Source organism: Narcine bancroftii, chromosome 6 (assembly GCF_036971445.1).
Source record: "Narcine bancroftii isolate sNarBan1 chromosome 6, sNarBan1.hap1, whole genome shotgun sequence".
NCBI classification, from domain to species: domain Eukaryota; kingdom Metazoa; phylum Chordata; class Chondrichthyes; order Torpediniformes; family Narcinidae; genus Narcine; species Narcine bancroftii.
The window spans coordinates 124,814,774-124,836,403 of record NC_091474.1 but is presented as its reverse complement, the minus strand read 5'-3'; the positions used below and the strand labels follow the sequence as shown (position 1 = coordinate 124,836,403).

General features: G+C 41.7%; 1 protein-coding gene across 3 annotated transcripts in view; it reads left to right on the top strand.

Annotated features, from left to right (window-relative positions):
• The window catches only part of hmgcll1 (3-hydroxymethyl-3-methylglutaryl-CoA lyase like 1), a 133,446-nt gene that overhangs the window by 2,267 nt on the left and 109,549 nt on the right, over nucleotides 1-21,630 (top strand). For all 3 annotated transcript variants that reach the window (XM_069888249.1, XM_069888248.1, XM_069888247.1), the window contains exons 2-5: nucleotides 893-970; nucleotides 2,237-2,344; nucleotides 10,010-10,105; nucleotides 20,053-20,201. In XM_069888249.1, coding sequence (XP_069744350.1) covers nucleotides 893-970; nucleotides 2,237-2,344; nucleotides 10,010-10,105; nucleotides 20,053-20,201 — 431 coding nt within the window. The remainder of the gene's footprint in view (nucleotides 1-892; nucleotides 971-2,236; nucleotides 2,345-10,009; nucleotides 10,106-20,052; nucleotides 20,202-21,630) is intronic.

Here is a 21,630-nt window from a genome sequence, read left to right as displayed (position 1 = left end):
GAGTTGCAAGATTCATTGACATGAAATGCATTTGTTGAAAAACAAATCACAACTTTAGAGTTAATCGCAAGAAAAATAATGCACATATTTTCACACTGCACAGGTCTTGCTACCTCTGCGGACTTCACAATCCTGCAGTTACTTTCCCAGTCAAAACAGCACGTTGGTATTGTGTGGAAGCCACTTGCATACCATTTTTGTTCCATAGTGACTAAAAGATCTAGATGACAGATCTCTATGCTGAGGTTGTTTACTCTAGGAGAGTGCCAACTACATCTGGCTTCACCAGATATACAATGACGAATCTTAGCAGGGGATTGGTTCCTTAGCATTCATTTTATTTTTCTCTTGCACTAGCTACAACTTTTAATATTAATGATCTAACCATCTTTTTCATATTGATTCTTTTTGTACTAGGGTAATTTGCTGAATGCTATTGGAGTTTTTTTTTCCAAACATACCTGTTTGGGTGCAGTAGGTAAGAATTTCCATGCACATGCACAGTGTATTTATGCACAGGGCAAATAACATTATTACTGTTATAAAATAATATATATCTCTGAAGCAATAAGAAATAGCACTTTTCTCCCAGCCTTTATAATGTTCCTGGGTTGCAGGTCATTCGGATGTAATTTATTGGCTGAAAGGGCCTATTACTGTGCAGTAAGTATAAATTTTAAATTAAATATTTATATTTTAATCATTACGAAATCTTTTGCATTTCCTTTGATAGCTTTAGAACCCATTCAAACACTTTCCATCTTGAGATGTCAGGATCATACCTGCCTGTAAGCACCAGAGGATAGGGATGGGAATTTGCCTCTGATGCACCGTAGCCTGGAAAAGACAGAATTTTGCATTTATCTATCCTTCCTTCTTCTTAAACTTCCAGAACAATGTTAGTCCAGCCCTGCCTGAATTTGTAAAGATTGTTGAAGTTGGGCCGAGGGATGGCCTACAAAATGAAAAGGTATGTTTGCTTATCGTGATTATGGAATGAATGATCTCAGTCAGGGTTGTGTCTGTGCCAGGAATTTATGTTGGGTTTTTAGCTTCATGGTTAATTTCAGTACAGAGCTTGCTCAGATTTGGTCTGGGACATTGAGGATTACAGTACTGAGTCCAGGTAGTGGAATAGAGATATAGTTGAAAATAAACTAACTGAATTGTGGATTGATTTCTTTTAAGCCCTTGCTAACGGACTAAAATCTGCCGATAGCAGTGCCGTCAGATATTATGAAATTAAAATTTAAGAGAAATTTTCTCCTTTGCACTTGACAATTCAGTAATTAACCGAGTGGAGTTCTAGGCAGATTAACTCAACAGTTCCTTGAATTATGTGCTCATTGCAGCTTTCAGAATCAAATTTCATTTACATTGAAATAGAAAGAATGGTGTAGAGCAGATTTTTGATATCTGAAAGATGATGATACTCAGGGATCAAGGGTCTCCAGGTCTGAGGTATTTTGTTTGATGCAATGGGACCTCATGGGTTTCGAGAGATTAAATGAGATAATGACCCTGTGGGCAAATAATGAGATCTTCTGTTGTGTGAAGTAGCTAGGTCTGAACCCTGGTCTTCCCTACCCTGCAATACTGTGGGAGTATTGTCATCAGAAGGACTACAGTGGTGGAAGAAGGTATCTCATCACCACTTCACAAAGGCAAATGGGGATGGGCAATACAGGTACACGATCCTTTATCTGGAGATCTAAAATACAGAAAGCTCCAAAATCCGGTAAGTGGGGAGAGAGGCGGCCAGGGGGCCAGCGCTTGGGGGAGGCAACCAGGGGTTCGGCACTTGGGGGAGACGGCCGGGCAACTGGAAGGGGGTGGGGGTGGATCCGGCAGCACAATTCGGGTGGGATTTCTGAAATCCGGAAAAATCCAAAATTTGGAACACACTGTCCCAAGGGTTCCGGATAAAGGATCATGTACCTGCATTACTGAACACATCCTGAAAATAAATACATTAACATAAGGACTGTGATGGGAAACATGTCCATTTAGTTTTTGGAAAAAAGCAGACAGCCCAGATATAATTCACTCGAGTGTATTATTCCTTGGTGTACAAGATCGCAGTAGGATATCTCCCTTTTACCTTTTTTGTAAAAAATATAATCTCCATTTGTTGTCTTTATAATGTATTTGCAAGTATTAATGATCTAATACTTGTGGAAATCATACCATTTGATGAATCTTCATGTTTTACCATTGTTGAATGAATTGTTTTCAGGTGCTTGTACCAACAGAAGTGAAAATTAAATTCATCAACCTCCTCTCAGAAACAGGATTAACTGTTATCGAAGCCACCAGCTTTGTATCTTCAAAATGGGTGCCCCAGGTACGTTGATAAATGAATTTGGCTGTAGGACACTTTGCAAGAAACATCAAATTGCTGCTTATTATCCAGATGGGAATGGACTCAAATCAGCAATTAATTTGTCAGCACTGAAGATGAAATTATCATAGATCCATGCACTAAGACAAATTCTAAGCCAGGTGAAAGCAGAACTCTTTCTAATCAAGTTCAGGTTTGTCAATTTGTTGGAAAAAAAATTTAAAATGGGCAGCATGGCTGGCATAGTGGGCAGCACAGCACCAGTGATCGGGACCGGTGTTCGAATCCCGCGCTGTCTGTAAGGAGTTTGCACGTTCTCCCGAAGTCTGTGTGGGTTTTCCCTGGGGGCTCCGGTTTCCTCCCACCCTTCAAAAATGTCCCGGGGTGTAGAATAATGGGGTGTAATTTGGCCGGAACAGACTTGTAGGGCCAAATTGTTACAGTGCTGTATGTCTAATTTAATTTTAATTTGTTTTAAAAAGGTGAAGATTATATTAAAAATAACATACCTGCTGTGTAGCTCTCCAAATGGTCTGCTACCTAGGCACTTCATGGCGACCCAAAGCCCAACCACGTTCCCCAAAATGAATGCCAAAGCAGAGTTGCATTGCATTTCTGTGAATGCCACTCAGTGACGCAGCTGGAAGTTATTTTTGGCTTTGCTTCCCAGTGGGTGACTTTGATGTTGCAAAATTGTGTAAAAATAATAAATCAGTAGCCTCGTGCATTGGGAGAAACATTGAGTGCACTGCTGACTTGCTGACGTGACTGTAAAAGGATCAGCATAAACCCTATCGATATGCAGCGGCTCAAGAGAGGAGATTATCCGGCAAAATTAACCTGCTGAAATCTTCCACAGATTGAAAAACGAGTCCAACAAATGACGAACCGTCGATAAAATTGCACGCTCACATGGTCACATCTCCATGGAAAGTATCCAAATGGGAGTCTGAAATGTCCTTTGAAATGGTATACTTCTTGTCTCTGCATTATTAGTTTATCTACTCGCATACAACCATCTCACCGAGTTCCCCTTTGGTGTTGAAGTAAGGAAACAGATGTGTTTATTTCTGGCTAGCGGGATTTTTTTTGCTTCCTCTTGAGCAATGTCGTAATAATATTATCCATATTAGCAATAATTTTCTTGAGAGTATAGAACGTTGAACATCAGGTAGATGGGAATATCATTTTTATGTCTGAGGCAATATGGAATAACATGTCCTGTAACAGAGTTTATCCATATATGGCCATTGTTTGTATCCTCTCAATTCATGGACCAGCATTTAGAAATTCCATCTCAACCCACCCAAATTATATTCCTCCTAACCAAAATTAGTTGACATAGAGGAGGGGGCCACAGGTCAAGCTGAGACGCCAGGACCTGAGGTTTCTCCCTACCATCCTCCTGGCCAATGTACAATCCTTGATGAACTCCAAGACAGACTTCAACATCAGAAAGTCATCAGGGAGTGCTGTGTGATGGGCTATACAGAACGTGGCCAAACGCGGACATTCCAGACACGGCACTGCAGCCCAAAGGCTACACTCTCCATCACGCTGGCTGAACACCGGTGTCTGGAAAATACAGGGGCGGCGGCGTTTGTGTCATCATCAATTTATTGTGGGGCACAGACAGTTCTGCTCCCCTGACCTGGAACATTTGACCATCAAGTGTTGCCCATTCTACCTGCCAAGGAAGTCGCCGCCATTATCCTGGTTGCAGTGTATATTCCACCTCAGGCTAATGTCAGGCTGGCACTGGAGGGACTGAGCAATGTGATAAACAGCCATGAGACAACGCATCCTGATGCCTTCCCGATCACTGTGGGAAACTTCAATCAGGCCAACCTGAGGAAGCCTCTGACAAACTACCACCAACACATCACATGCGAGACCAGGGGAACCAACACACTGCTACACCACAATGAAAAACACACACCGAGCCATACCATGACTGCACTTTGGCAAGTCTGATCACCTGGCTGTACTTCCACTCCCAGTATATAAGCAGGTACTGAAGACCACAGGACCAGTGGTGAAGATGGAAAGGGTATGATTGAGGGAAGTGAAGGAGTACCTACAGAATGGCTTTGAATCGATGAACTGGAACATATTCAAAGTTCATCCATAGATTGAATGAATATGCAACAGGTGACACTGGCTTCATCTAGACCTGTGTGGATAAGTGTGTGCCCACATGCAAATACCAGGTGGTCCCCAACCAGAAGCCTTGGATGAATCAGAGAATCTGAAACCTGCTGAGGGCCAGGGCGTTTAAGGCCAGGGATCGAGATCTTCACAAGAAGTCCAGGTATGACCTGTGGAAGGACATCTCCAAAGCAAAGTGTCAATTCTGGAGGAAGCGAGAGACAGAGACAGATACTCGTCAGCTATGGCAGGGAGTGCAGGCCGTTACGGCCTACAAAGTGAGGGTGAAAACTATAGTTGGCTATGATGCTTCACTACCTCATGAGCTGAACACTTTCTATGCCCACTTTGAAAAGAACCAAACAGTGCCTACTAGAATCTCTGAAAAGGCTGAGGACCCTGTGATATCAGTCTCTGAGGGTGACATCAGAATATCATTCAAGAGGGTGAACCCTCACAAGGCATCAGGCCCTCATGGGGCAACTGGCAGGGTACAGAAAATCTGTGCCAATCAACTAGCTTGAGTGTTCATGGACATTTTCAACCTCTCATTGCTGCAGTCAGAGGTTCCCACCTGCTTTAAAAGGGCATCAATCATCTCAGTTCCCAAGATGAGTAGTGTGAGCTGATCGGTCTCCAGTCTGTTCGTACACTTCCCTCTCCCTTCATATACACTGGGTTCACTGGACAATTTATACAATATCATGTAATAAAAGTCGCTCAGAAAACTGACTGCTCAGACACCACCAAAGTCCACTGGTGCTGGATTATTGAACTTTTTCATAGAACCATAAAACATTACATCATAGAAACAGGCCCCTTTAGTCCAACCCATTTTTTTTTGCCTTGTTCCATTGACTTGCATCCAGTGCATGGACCTCCATACCTCTCCCAACCATGTACCTGTCCAAATTCTTCTTAAAAATTAAACTTGAGCCTGCATTCACCACCTCAGTTGGCAGCTTGTTCCACACCCCCACCACTCTGTGTGAAGAAGTTCCCACTCATATTCCCCCTAAACTTTTCCCCTTTCACTTTTAACCCATATACTCTGGTTGGTATGTCACTTACCCTCAATAGAAAATCCCTATCTACATTTACTCTGTCTATCCCCCTCATAATTTTAAATATCAAGTCTCCTCTCATTCTTCTACACTCCAGGGAATAAAGTCCAAACTTGTTTAACCTTTCCCTGCAAATCAGTTCCTGAGGTTTGGGCAACATCCTAGTAGATCGTCTCTGCAGTCTTTGATATCTTTCCTGTAGTTAGGTGACCAAAACTGCACACAATACTCCAAATTTGGCCTCACCAATATTTTGTACAACTTTACCATAACATCCCAACTCAATACTTTGATTTATGAAGGTCAATATGCCAAAACTCTCTTTAAATCCTATTCACCTGTGATTCAACTTTCAGGAAATTATGTATCTGTATTTCAGGTGCCTCTGTTGTACTGCACTTCTCACTGCTCTACCATTTACCATGTATATCCTTTCTTGGTTTGTCCTTCAAAATGCAACACCTCACACTTGTCTGCATTAAATTCCATCTGTCATTTTTCAGACCATTTTTCCAGCTGGTACAAACCCATCTGTAAGCTTCGAAAACCTTCTTCGCTGTTCACAACACCTAAAATCTTAGTGTCACATGCAAACTTGCTGATCTAATTTACAACATTATCATCCAGATCATTGATATAGATGGAAAACAACAATGGTCCCAACACCGATCCCTGAGGCACACCACTAGTCACAGGCCTCCAGTATGAGAAGCAATCATCCACCACTACTCTTTGGCTTCTCCCATGCAGCCATTGTCAAATCCAGTTCACTATTTCACCATGAATACCTAGTGTTCCCCCCACCTCCCCAACTCCATGTGGGATCTTGTCAAAGACCTTACTAAAGTCCACGTAGACAATGTCCACAGCCTTCATCAATTTTTCTGGTGACCCAAAAAACTCTACAAGATTGGTTAAACATGACCTACCATGCATAAAGCTTGTTGTCTTTATTTCACCAACACAAAGGATTCACAACTAATAAAATTTACCTTCAAATTCTATCCATGGGATAGTACAGAATCTCGACGAAGAAGTATTCAGCAAAACCTCCTGAAGGTTTTTAGTGTATGCGCATTTAATGAATGCCATTTTAGTCATCAATCTTCCTCAGAGATGTTTTTACATTCCTCACTCAGTTTTACCACACTCTGTTTCCCTGACATAATGTTTACATTTTACTGTATTTATAAATTGTACATGAAAAGGAAAATTGCATGTGAACTGATCTGTGATTTATTTTAGCCCGTGGCTTAACAAGAAACATATTGGTTCTTGCAAAAACATTTCACACGTTTTGAGTCCTCTGTTCACTTCACATCAAATGTATAAGATTTCAACGCCATTCAATTTTTCTTATTTATTATTTTGTAAATGTTTGGGTGTTTTTTTAATGAACTTGGAATCCTCCTGCACATTAGATACGACTGTGCATGGTAAATTGCAGAGGCATGCTTGCCAGCCTTTTATTCAACTTTAACCACAAATAAAGTTTCATGAAAAATAGATTTGACCTCCTCATCTCACCAAGTGACATGAATTGCACCATTTAGAAATTCAAAAATCATTTTTGGTTGGGAAGTTATTGGATGTAATATTAAATCAAAGCTATCTCTTTGAAAATCCCATAAAATAATAGTGTGAAAATTGTGGGCATAACTGTGGTTTCTAAAAGCATACACAATCTCCTGGATGGACGCACTAGCTCAAGAAGCATCAGTGGTGAGAGGGGAGAATTGTCACCATTTTGGGTGGAGACCCTAGCAAGGCTAAATCATCAAGAACCTCCACCCCTACCCCCACCTGCTCACTCCCCAACCCCTATCTGTCCCCCACCCACCCGCTCCCCCATCTCCCCACACCCCACCCCTACCTGCTTCCCTTTGTGCCCCATCCCCCCCCCCACCCATCCACTCCTCCTCTCCACCTCCCCTTCCCACCCTCCCCCTCCTCTCAACTTAGATGACTTTATTGACTCTCATGACAGGCAATCAACAACCAATACAAAGATCTCCAATGAAGCTCTTTCCAGCATTCTGTTCTGAGTGGGATTGAAACCAGATGGTCTTTATGATGGGAAGTTGGGGATGCTGGTGGTGATCTACACTTAACATCACGACTGTGTTATTGACATGGAAAATAACTCCCTTGTGTGCACTACAAATTGATAAAGGACTTATTACAGCATTATAAAGAGGAGAAATCTATAAGAGGCACACACTGACTGGACAGTGTTGAGGAATAGACTTTGAGTGTGGTCCACAAACCTGAAAGCCATGATAAACAAGAGGGTGGCTTAGATATGGAGATGGGGGGAAAAACACAAAATGCTGGTAAAGTGTCCTTTACATAGCAAAGATGAAAATATGTAACTGGTGTTTATGAGCCCTTCATCCATTGCTGCACCACAACACCCCCCCCCCCCAACCTGCCGCAACCCCGGCACCTTCCTTGGCTGCAGTAGGTGACACATGTGCCCACTCCTCCTCCCTCACCATGGTCCGGGGCCCAAAGCAGGCCTTTCAAGTGAAGAAACCCTTCATTTGTGTATCTGCAGGACTGATCTTCTGCATCTGATGCTCCCTTTGTGGTCCCCTCTACGATGGAGAGACTGGGAGATCACATCGCTGAGCACCTCTTCCCTGTCCACACCAGTGACCATGACCTCCCAATGGCCAACCATTTCAGTTCTGTGTCCCACTCCCACACTCACATGTCTGTCCATGGCCTCATGTACTATTCTAACCAAGACCACCCGTAAATTGGAGGAACAACACCTGATTTTCTCGTCTGGGCTCTCTCCAGCCGGACGGCATTAACATTGACTTTTCTGGTTTCTGCTAACCTACTCTCCTCCCTCTCCCTTCCCTTCCCTCCATCTTCTTTCACTCAGCTCTCCACCTCCTTCCCTCTCCATTCACACGGCCATCCCTCCTCCTGCTGTTTGCTGCTTCACCTATCACCTCCTGCCTTTGCGACCATGCCCCTCCCCTCCCCCTTCCCCTTATCTTTGTATTAGGATGCCTGCCTACAGCTTTCCATCAGGAAAAGGTTTGCTTTGTGATGTGAATTCCATGCATGTAGTTTCATGCAGCTTTCCCTGGGCAACACAGTCAACTGATTCACTGGACCTCCCCTCATTAAGTTTGGCTCTTCAAAAACACATGACCTGCTTGCAGAGATTATTGTCCCCATTGGTCAGCCTGGAGGTGCTTAGGCCACACTAGCTCAAAGGTTCTTTGAACCAAATCGTTGATCTGGGACACGGAAGGTCCAGCCGACCAAAAAGGCCAATGTAATTGTTAATTTTGTAAGACAGAACACTTTAATTTTCCACATGTTAATACGTTATGCTTCCTGACTGAATGCCTGTGACAGTCAGCCTTTTCACACCGCCATGTAAAATGGGGATTCCTGGGAACCCTCCTGTGAACCGGTGGTGTGAAAATGTCATCCTGGCAAATTACCCGGGTTCACAGCCCTACCTCTTTCGTAGGGCCGCTGACCCAGGTAATTTCCCTAGGCCACCCTCTCCCTGCAGTCTGAATCGGCAAATGGCCAAGCATGGGAAGCTTTGTGACGTCAGTGCTTGCAGGCTGCTTTGTCGTGTTGTCATTTCAGCATTTAAGCTTGTCAACCTCAACTTACCTTCAATAAATCAGTTCATTCTGCTATTTGTTCGATATGTATGTATATGTATTTGTTTGAGTATTTATATATACACACACTGGGGGCGGGACCCCCCCCCCAAATTGTCAGGGAGGGAATATTACAGGGAATTTAGACCATGGCTTGAAAGGTCCAGCCTTCCCTGGAGATTTACTGGGTCCAAGTTGGGTCACTGCTCGCCCGCGGTGGGAAAAGGCCTATTGTTATATTGCTGTGAAGCTGACACTCCACTGGAATGCAGTGTGAACACGTGGAGAGACAGCGTCTGACTCACTGCCGACCAACAGACCACCTGCTGCCTGACACTCCAGTGCATACTGGTCATTTGAGTGGCAGAGCCACTTAATGCTGCACAGTGTTTGCTTCAGCTTTATTTCTGTGTGTTCTGGTTCAACGGACTCCAGGATTTCAGTGCAGAAAGGATGCTCAGAAAAGAGCCAGTGGGGGTGAACATGTTGGGCTGAAGGATCTGTTTCTCTGCTGAATGACTCACTGTGAATCATTGCAGAAAATTACAAGGGAGGAAAGGGATAGGGCTTTGGGAATCATAACAGAGTAGCAATGGTCAAAATTGGCACCGTGACTTTCCAAGCAGTTGTGGAGAGTTAAATACGTAAAGGGCTGTGGAATTAATGTTTGGTATGTTCTTGGAAAGAATTTGGGCAAGCCACATTTAATACACTGTCATTTTATTTACATGCAATCTCAACACAGTTCTATCACTAAGTATTTGTGAGCATGACATTAAGCATGTTAGGACACCATTCACCCCACTTGCTTTTGTCAGTTGGCAGATCACACAGAAGTCATGCAAGGAATAAAGAAGTGCCCTCCAGTATCCTATCCTGTGTTAACACCAAACCTCCATGGATTTCAGGCTGCTGTAAGTGTGTTTTCTGTTGATCTGACTACTTTTTAAAGCTTTCACTGTAACACAATGTTGTGCACTATTTTCCTGAGCAGAGTAGGAAATAATGAGAGGATAGAAACTTAGTTGGCCAATGCAATCTCAATGAAAATTAATTTTTGTTCAGTGAGCACTGAGGTGCTTGGAACTTGCGACAGAGCCTCCCACCACATTTCAAACTATAACCACTTCAAGAGCTTGGAAGTGAGGTTGAAGTAAAGGTTAGTTTTAGCAGGTGGGGACAGTGTGTGAAAGGCTTTACTCTGCAATGCTCCATTTCAGAAATTGGTTTTAAGCGTTTCTGTTGAATATGAATATTTTTGATGAAATATTTTCAATCACATGGTGGGGACATCAGCAAAGTGTCACGAGATTGAAGGGATTTCTGACTGAGGAACTCCCTACTCGAGAGAAGCGAATTAAATCTTTTTTTTTCCTTAGGGTGGCAGAGTTGGCGTAGTGGCCAGCACTACGCCTTTACAGCGCCAGCGATTGGGACTGGGGTTCAAATCCCAAGCTGTCTGTAAGGAGTTTGTATGCTCTCCCTGTGTCTGCAAGGGTTTTCCCCGGGAGCTCTGGTTTGAAATGTACCGGGGTTGCAGGCTAATTGGGTGTACATTGGGCGGGACGGTCTCGTAGGCCGAAATGGCCTGTCACCGTGCTGTGGGTCTAAATTTACTTTAAATTTTAAAATAGAAAAGAGCAGCAGGCAATTGGAATGATCACATCAAAGAAGGTTTGAGTGAACACCTTTCTCGTCGCAAAACTCCAATCTGTAAATGTTACCAGAAGCACGAAGAATAATAAACTGAGCGGAGAAGTTTTGTGGTAATTTTTTTGGTTATCTCCTGTGACACATGTTCCAATACACACTGTGAACCGTGCTTAAACAGAAACTGAAATGACCTCCACATATTTTACCAGGATCATTGCCATATTAGTAAAATAAATAGATTGTAAGAAGGAGAAAAGGAAGGAGATAAATATTATTGAAAGGAAAAGAAAGTGACAGGGCAGTTTTTCATCAACATTGCTTCCATAGATTTGTTTGGAATAGTGTTAACCAGTTCAAATATGAAAACACAATTCTATATCAGTTCATGACTGACAAGCTTATGGTACAGCTTTGAGATGCGTAAGATGCTCATTGAATAAAAATGCAGCAGCTACAAGATTGCCCTGCCAGCTTCCTCATTTCCAATTCTGCTCACTGATTTCCCTGTTTTCTGCAAGATGTGCCTTGAAGGGGACCCTGTGGGCAGAACATAATTGCGATCTATTATTTGCTGCCAAATTATGCTGCGATGGTTCAGATAGGGCAGAGAAAGCCCTGCATTTTTCTGAAATCCCACATGCGCTCATTATAGAGCTTCTCAAAGTCTAGGAGCTTTGGGTGATTGGGAGGAGATTCAGTGAGTGGACCTCTGCTACTGATGGAAGAGGTTAGTCTGAGGCCTTCGGCGGACGCTGTGGCTAAGCTCCGGTTAATGTCCTCAACTACTAATTTTAGCCATTCTATATTCCTGCCAGATGAATTTATTGTCATACACATGAGTAAAATGTATAGATACACTGAAATTCTTACTTACTGCAGCCAAACTTGTACATTTGTAAAGGAAATCTACCCCAGTACTGAAAGAGATAATAAATATATACAGTAGAGAATAAATATTCCCAGCTGTACTAAGTACGAGGAAAAAAATGTTCACTAAATAGTGCAACAGTGTGTCTTTGGTCCTGGATGGAATTCTCTTGGGTCTTTAATCATAGGCAATAGTTAACAGTGCAGAGAGCAGGGCAGGATGCCAGAAGGAGCAGGGAAGATGGTGTACCGTGGGGGATCCCAACCTCGGCCCACATTCAGGAAGCTCATCTCCGAAAAACCTCAGCCAGGAACAATGGGAAGAACCTTTCTTAAGGGGCGTAGTGGTTAGGGCGATACCTTTACAGCGATCAGGACTGGGGTTCGAATTCCACGCTTTCTGGAAGGAGTTGGCACGTTCTCCCCGTGTCTAAATGGGTTTTCCCTGGGGGCTCCGGTTTCCTCCCACTGTTCCAAACGTACCATGGAGTGTAGGTTAATTTGGTATAAATTGGGCGGTACAGGCTCGTGGGCTGAAGTGGACTGTTACCGTGTTTTATGTCTCAATTTTTTTTTATCAGCAAGGAGCAGTAGCTGGAGTTTGCCGCTTGCTGTAACCACAGCCTGCTGTGTACTCAGGTTCTTAGTCCTGGATCATTTTAGTCTGGGACAACTGAAATGTTACAAACTCTTGGCCTTAAGCAAAGATCAGCAGCCAGCGTAAGCATTTGGGTTGGGAATATTCAGTGTTCCCAGTCCCACTGACCATACCAACATTACCTTGTATGCAATGTTAAATGCAGAAATACATTGGGAAAATAAGGATTTTTACTGCCTAACTCTAACTATGTGTAGATTACCTTAATACTCAATGACAGGCACAAAGAGCTCTGATTTTTCCTTGTGGAAGTCGACAGCAGACAGCTGCTGTGGGACCAGAGCTATCCATCCATCTGGAAGTGATGCTACTACCTGCAAACTTACTGAGAACACCATTTGCTTCAGCAGTTCCATGACCTGCCCAATCTTGGAGTGAGCTTTCCTTTCCATTTTGGAGTCATTCTTTCCCTCAGCAATCTGTTGATCATGTCGGTTCAGTCCCCTTCTCCAACAGGGGTTCTCAAAGAAGGAGGAGGTGGGGGAGGGGAAGGAGGAGCAGTTGGAAGGAGAAAGCAGAATACAATCCGCATCTTCCGTGAGGGGGACAGTCTGACCTAAAGGGAAGACGATGAGCAAAATTCATAGGCTGTGTCTTGTCACTATTTATTTCAACCCACAGCAGTTAATCGATCAAGAATCTAACTTCCTCCCAGTGATGTTCATTCCACCATCACATTCACTGAACAGGAACACAGTGGAGGCAGGCTATCCTGAGGCAATTTACTAATTTCTAAACCCCCCCCCAAAAATCCTTTCCATCATCTCCCATGCACAAGTCAGGAGAGTGATGGAAATCTCTCCACTTGCTTGGTTGATGCAACTCTAGCAACCCTTGAGAGGCTCAACGCCACACAGGAGAATGTAGCCAACTACTAAACAGAGATAAGGAGACACTTTAAGAGAGTCATCCCAACAGCGAATGGCATCGACCAGCTCTTCATCCTGGGTGATGCCATTTCTGTTTCACACACTTTATTCAAACAGCAGCTCGGAGCAAAGAAAGACCAAGGTCCTCCGTTGGCTGAATATTTGCTTCCATCTTCATCAAAGGTTTATGCGTTACTTCAGAGAACTGGATCGAGGTTGCTGATTGCCAGCCTTCATGTCTCAACTTGTGTCCTTCTGACTGGCTTTAACTGGGAGCTTCATTCACCAGAGGAAGGAAATGAGTTAATGCACTTTCACAGGATATAACCTCCTTTGTCAGTCCCTTTCCCACCACCCCTTCCTTCCCCTTTACTTTGCTGATCTCTAATCAAGTGCACAGTTAAAGAGAACTCATCAGTTTCACCAAATGTTTAAAATATTTTAAATTTAATTTTTTTTTAATGTTAAGTTTAAATTTAGACATTCAACACAGTAACAGGCCATTTCGGCCCACAAGCTCATGCCACCCAATTAACCTACAACCCCTGGTACATTTTGAATGGTGGGAGGAAACTGGAGCCCCCGGGGAAAACCCATGCAGACATGAAGAGAACATATAAACTCGTTACTCGAACCTCGGTCCCAATTGCTGCCACTGTGACAGTGTTGCGCCAACTGCTGCCCTAACCATTCTGCCCTATTTATTATACCTCTTTTTTTACTTCCCATTAATTATCTTTGGTACTGTAGGGGCTCAAAGCAATTGATTCTTGACACTCCATCATTCCTACATTTCATGATCTCTCTGTAGAAGGTGCATCGCTAGGAGATCACAGACAGTGTCACAAGGTGGAATTATAAGGCAGAAACAAAGACTCTGACACATTGTTCATGGTAAAATTGGATATCAAACTAGATGGTCCAATCTGGAGAAGGGCATGGATCTTATGACCTGAAATAACTCATCTAACATGTGGCCAAAGGGCTTGAATTCATCTGAAGTGAGTGTCAGAGGGTTTTAGGTAGCAGGGTATACTAGATCTGGGAGTGAGAGGGCATTGATTTGGTTGACTTACATCCTTTCAATTAATTGGTGGGGACAGTGTGATATTGATATATGGGTGCAAGTGTTGTTCAGCTGGATAACTCTTCAATAGCAGTGTCTTTTTTTTCCCCCAAGTGTTTCTGCGATTTCTTGATTTAAAAAAAAATGGACCTAATCCTTGCATAGTAAATAAATTTAATTTATTTTTGTGTGTCAAAGGCATAAAAAAAATTAAAGAATTATTTTGCAAGGAGATCAAATAGGTAGATTTAAAATCTGGAAACTCAAACTTATGAAAGGAAGTATGCTTCATTTAATTCCAGAATTATAACTGAATATAATACTCCTGTGCATCCAGTTAACAAAGTGAGCTGCATTCAATTTGTAATCTGTGTGACAAATTAATAACACAATTAAGGAATGAAAGGAGTGGAACAGAGCGAAAAATGCCAGACAGTGAGGAAGGAAAATAGGACATTAACTCAGGCGAATGACATTATTTTAGCTGGAGGTGATTTTAATTGTTGTTTGGATCCCTTAATCTCCAAAAGCTTTGAAGAAAACTAAAATGGCTGATCATTTGTCAGTAATTATGAAGGAATTGAATTTGGTGGAAATTTGGAGGAGACTGAACCCGATTGAGAAGGGTTTTTCATTTTATTCAGTGAAACACGAGTCATTTCTAGAATTAACTTATTTTTAATATCAGCACAGTGACATGGGAAAATTACTCATGGATTTTACCTGATCACTCTTTGTTATTAATCTCCTGTATTGGTTCAGAACCTGTTCAATCTACTTATTGTTGGAGGTTTAATACAATGTTGTTAAAACAACCTGAATTTGTTACCTTGATTAGGGATCAAATTAGTCTTTTATACAGATAAATGAAAATTCAGTTCAAAGTAAGTTTATATTATGGGATGCTTTGAAAGCATATTTAAGGGGACAAATAATTAATTACTTAACTCAAGTTAAGAAACAATATTTGGCAGAAAGTCATAGGTTGGAGGGGGAAATTGATGTTTTAGAAAAGAGTTGCAAAGCAACTCGACAGAAGGTTAAAAAAATTCAACTATCTAATTTGAAGTTACATTATAATACCTTGCAAACATAAATATGAGAAGTTAATGCAAAGGTCTAAACAGAGTTATTACAAGTTAGGAGATCAAGCTCATAAAGTACTGGCTTGGCAGTTAAAACCTGAACAAGTTTCCAGGACAATAAATGTGGTAAAGAAAAATTCAGTGATCACTTTTAAACCTCAGGAGATTAATGATGAATTTCATTCTTTTTTATCAAAAATTATATACTTTTGGGGTGAATCAGGATACTAATTGAGTAGAATCCTTTTTGGCTGATTTAGATCTGCCATCCTTGAATGAGAATGATGTACAGGATTTAAATAGTCCTTTTACTGATTTAGAAATTAAGGAAGTGTTACAAACTGTGCCAAATGGAAAATCACCTCGAGAAGATGATTTTACTTTAGAGTTTTATAAAGAGTTTTATGATTTATTGCTTCTAGTATTTACGAAAGTTTTGAGACAAGCTTCTGAAACATCTGTGCTTCCAGAATCTTTTTTCAGAGCTTTAATTACCGTTATTCCAAAAAAAGATAGAGTTCCTTTGAAAGTAACTTCTTATAGACCAATTTCTTTATTGAATGTGAATTATAAAATTATAGCTAAAGTGTTAACTAATAGGCTTGCAAAATATTTACTGCAATTGATACATGTGGATCACACAGGTTTTATTAAGAACCGATACTCTGCCAATAATGTTGTTAAATTAATTAGATTAATTAATGCATCACGAAAACAACCCAACCAACCGTTGATAACAGTGCTAGATGCTGAAAAAGCTTTTGACCATGTTGAGTGGCATTTTTTGTTTAAAGTTTTTGAACATTTTAAGTTTTCCCCACTCTTCACTGGTTGAATGAAGGCTTTGTTCAAAAATTTATCAGCCAGGGTAGTGACAAATGAACAAATATAATCTTTGTTTAATATGACTAGATCAATTAGACAAGGATGTCCTTTATCATCAGCTTTATTTGCATTGGTTATTGAACCATTGGCTCAACTTATTAGGCAGTGTGCTAATATTAAAGGAATTAGAGTGGGAGCTCACACCAAGACACAAGAGCAACTTGTCCATGAACTACTCTTTGCAGACGATTCCGCTTTAGTTGTCCATTCAGAGCCAGCTCTTCAGCGCTTGACGTCCTGTTTTGTGGAAACTGCCAAAATGTTTGGCCTGGAAGTCAGCCTGAAGAAAACTGAGGTCCTCCATCAGCCAGCTCCCCACCATGACTACCAGCCCTCCCACATCTCCATCGGGCACACAAAACTCAAAACAGTCAACCTATCTCGGCTGCACCATTTCATCGGCTGCAAGGATCGACAACGAGATAGACAACAGACTCGCAAAGGCAAATAGTGCCTTTGGAAGACTACACAAAAGAGACTGGAAAAACAACCAACTGAAAAACCTCACAAAGATTAGCGTATACAGAGCCATTGTCATACCCACACTCCTGTTCGGCTCCGAATCATGGGTTCTCTACCGGCATCACCTACGGCTCCTAGAATGCTTCCACCAGCATTGTCTCCGCTCCATCCTCAACATTCATTGGAGCGACTTCATCACCAACCTCGAAGTATTCGAGATGGCAGAGGCTGACAGCATCGAATCCACGCTGCTGAAGATCCAACTGCACTGGGTAGGTCACGTCTCCAGAATGGAGGACCATCGCCTTCCCAAGATCGTGTTATATGGCAAGCTCTTCACTGGCCACAGAGACAGAGGTGCACCAAAGAAGAGGTACAAGGACTGCCTAAAGAAATCTCTTGGTGCCTGCCACATTGACCACCGCCAGTGGGCTGATATCACCTCAAACCGTGCATCTTGACGCCTCACAGTTCGGCGGGCAGCAACCTCCTTTGAAGAAGACCGCAGAGCCCACCTCACTGACAAAAGACAAAGGAGGAAAAACCCAACACCCAACCCCAACCAACCAATTTTCCCTTGCAACCGCTGCAACCATGTCTGCCTGTCCCGCATCGGACTTGTCAGCCACAAACAAGCCTGCAGCTGACGTGGACATTACCCCTCCATTAATCTTCGTCTGCGAAGCCAAGCCAAAGAAAAGAAGGAGTGGGAGAGAAGGAATATAAGATTAATTTATTTACAGATGATGTCTTAATATATCTAACACACCCTAAGAAGTCTTTGAAGCATCATCAGAAATGTTTGGAACAATATGGAGAAGTGTCAGGTTATAAAATTACTTGGGATAAAAATGAATTATTACTGATATCAAGTGAAGATTACTCAGATTGTAAACAGATTACTCAGTTCCGATGGTCTGATAAAATAAAGTATTTAGGAGTAGTAATGGATGTGGACTATCAACATTTATATCAATTAAATTATGTACCTTTGTTGAATAAAATTAAATTTGACTGAATAGGTGGAAGGATTTTCCTTTAACTTTAGTAGGATGCGTGAATTGTATCAAAATGAATATATTTTCTCATATTCAATATCTTTTTCAATCTATTCCTTGTTCTGTTTGGAATTAATTGCATTAATTTGGTTGTTTTTATGGAAATGTAAGCTATCTAGAGTTTCCTTACAAAAATTGACATGGAAATACACATTAGGAGGAGTTCAATTACCAAATTTTGAGAATTATTATGAGGCAGCTCATTTAAAATTTATTAATCGAATGTTTGATGCTGATCAACCTCCTTCATGGGCTAAAGTTGAATTGGCACAGATTTCAGAAATTAAAGTTTATCATTTTATTTATAAATCGAATCCGTATCTTTTAAAAACTTATAATTTACCAATAATAAAACATTTACTGTAGATTTGGTATAATAAAGATCAAATTATTGAAACTAAAGATAAAATTACTGCTAGAACTCCATTATGTTGGAATAAGAGAGGAGATTTTCTTTCTTTTATTAGACTTCAAGAAAAATTTGGAATACCGTCAAATTCATTATTTGCTTATTATCAAGTATGGGCTCTATTAAGGGACAATTTTTGACAGGAGTTAAAATTGCCATACCAGATTAGATTTGAAAAGTTGATTAATTAAGGTCCAAAAAAGGGTTTATATCAAAAATGTATGTGTTGTTGCAAGAGAAGATGAGTAAACCTGGCATACTTAAAACATGGAGTAAATGGGAGAAGGACTTAGACTTTTCTATATCTCTGGAGGAATGGATGACGTTAAGGGAAAACTGTAACTAAGTTAATTAATGTGTGAGATAGTTTAGTTCATTATAATTTTCTACACCAGTTGTATTTAACTCCAGAGAAATTGGAAATATATGGTTTTAGTTCATCAGATTCGTGTTTTCATTGCGGAGAGCAGATGGGTACATTTTTAAATTCAGTTTGGACTTGTGATAAAATGAAACCTTTTTGGAAGAAAATTATGGGGAGTTTGGAGCATTTATTTAAAATTGAATTAACTCTTGACCCATTACTTTTTTTAAAATTGGGATATATGACCAATTTAATATAGGGCCTAAAATTGGATAAGTTTCAAACAGCTTTTATTCGTATGGTTCTGGCAGTTGCGAGGAAATGTATTGCCGTTACATGGAAAAATGTTGAAGAGTTGAATATTCAAAGGTGGCATAATGAGTTGAAATCTTGTATTTATTTAGTAAAGATAACACATAATTTACATAAAAATTATACTTTTTTTATACTAAAATGTGAACTCCATATTTAAAATGAATGGATTTGATTATAGTTTAAGTGGTTTATGGATATGGCACACTCCATGGCATGTAATTAATTGATTTATGAATCAGGCTCCATATATAGGGGTAGTAAGGGGGGAATTTTAGTTGGGAGGGGGGAAGGGATAATAGGGGATTAATGTGTATTTTAATAATGGTTCACTGTAAGAATGTTTTTTTATATATTTGTATTTTATATAAATAAAGTTTTATTTAAAAAGTGAGGAAGTTTTGCTGCACTGACTGAATCTCAGGGTTGTCTCAACTGTGGATTGTGGGCAGTTATGGAATCTGAATCAGAAGAAGGTTATAGCTCATGAATTGTTCAGGGAATCGATTATTTAAATGCCAAGGTTTTCCTATGAAGAGACATCAAGTAGGAAGGGAGTAGTACAGTGATTAGCTTCAACATCATTACAGCACCAATGATCAGGACTGGGGTTCAAATCCTGTGCTGTCTGTAAGGGATCTGTGTGTCCTCCCCATGGCCGCGTGGGTTTCTCCTGGGGGCTCTGGTTTCCACCCACTGTTTGAAAAACACCCGGTTAATTGGGTGTAATTGGGCAGCATGAGCTCACGGGCTGGAATGGCCTGTTATGGGGCTATATGTCTGAAAAATTATCCCTGGAGATTAGGTGAATGAGAGGTGATCTCATTGGAAAGGGGAAATAAAACCTTTGACTGTCAGAGTGGAGAATCTCAGAATGTAAGGTAATCATTTAAGATTAAAAAAATAAGAAATAGTTTTGCTTGGATGGTTGTGAATATTTGGGATTGTCAGTCCCAGAGAGTTGTGAGTATTCTGTTGTTGATGACACACAACAGATCATTGAGCACCAGGGCAATCATTGTGAAGGGATAAGAACTGGTGCCAAAGCAGGGGTCAGTGTGATTTCATCAAATGACAAAGCAGCTCTCACTGACATAAGAACTCACCTCAGCTCCTGTTTCATACGTTCCATCACATTAACTTAGTGAAACCATGACAATGGTTTTATTTCAGATTGACGCAGGGGCAAAGGAAGTGGCAATCTTTGGAGCGGCCTCTGAATCGTTCAGTAGAAGGAATACGAATTGTTCCATTGAGGAGAGCATGCAGCGTTTTGAGGAGGTGATCAGGGCAGCAAAGAAGGCCAGCATTCCTGTCCGCGGGTACGCATCTTATGACTTCTCTGGCTTTGACTGTGCACAATGAGATCATGGGATCAGGCAGCACAAAGCAAGCCCTTCAGTCCACTCTGGCAATACTTGACCATAAAAACCCCATCCACTCTGATCCCATTTACAAGCACCTGATCCACAGTTGACCTGGTCTTGGAGAACTGGTGCTCATCCAGATGCTGCTTTAATCCTCCGAGTATTCACCCACTCTAGGCAGTGCTCTCCAGATTGCAAACCACCTCCTTCCTCAATTCTCATTCAATCTCGTGCCTCACCTCAAACCCATTCCCTCTAATTGGTGATGTGCCGACCCCGAGGACAAAAATTCTCAGTATCCATCCTACCGAAGAGTCTGATCTTTTGGCACATCTCTATCAGGACACCCCCTCTCTCAGCCTCCTCTGCTGCCAGAAAAACAACCCCAGCATATCCAGCATCTTCTCATAACAAGCATTCACCCATAGGTAATATTCCATTGAGTCTCCTGTGCACCTCTCCAGCACCATCATGTCTTCCCTTATCTTACTGATGGCTGCCATCTTGATGCATGTGTATGTTGAAGCATCCTCTCATGATAGCTGACAGAGTCAGTAAGATCCCATTTATTAACATTTTGTCAATGTTTTATTGTTATCTCACTTGGCTAATGGAATTTAAAAACACACGGGAAGATACATTACAGGTATCAGATACAATATCAGTTGTGTGCAATCAACTCAGACAGTGCTGAACATGATGTGTATGGTAGAGTGTTAACTCTGTTTAGACATTAATACTCTTCTGGTACAGGAGGCAATCAGGTTTAATTTCCTGACTGCTGGATCTTTCCAAAGAACTTGACCCACAAAATGGTGCCACTGTATTGGTGGGGAACAGAGACACAATGATGCCCCATTCAAATACGAATGGCTCCATACAGTCTTTAAGCGGCCTGCTAAAGGAGCCAACAATGTTTTTTTCTTTAATTCCTGCAAACACGGTGGCCTGTGCCCACGATGGCAGTAGATGTGTACCACAAGGGGTTACAGACTCTGCGGGAGTAGCAGACCAGTGCAGGGTAGCAGGGAAGAACTCTCCTACCACCCCCCCCACCTCTTGTTGAAAAGGAGAAGCAGAGGAGAAAACCATGCAGGGCGGTGACCATGGCAGCAGACAAGCGAGGGACTCAGCAGCTGAAGGGCCCACACAGTCTGCGAGCAGCAGGTGACACGGTCGAAAGGCTCACTCAGGCTGTGAGTGACTTGCAGGTGAAGGACCCGCACAGCATGTGAACTGCTAGAGACTGGCTCGAGGGAACCAGGTTTCGGGAGGGCACTGAGGAGAAGTAGGGCTCCTGAAAAGCCTCGAGGGTTGATGGGGTTCTGATCAGCCAAATGTTGAAGTATATCATGTACATTACACTTTAATGTACAGCACAACT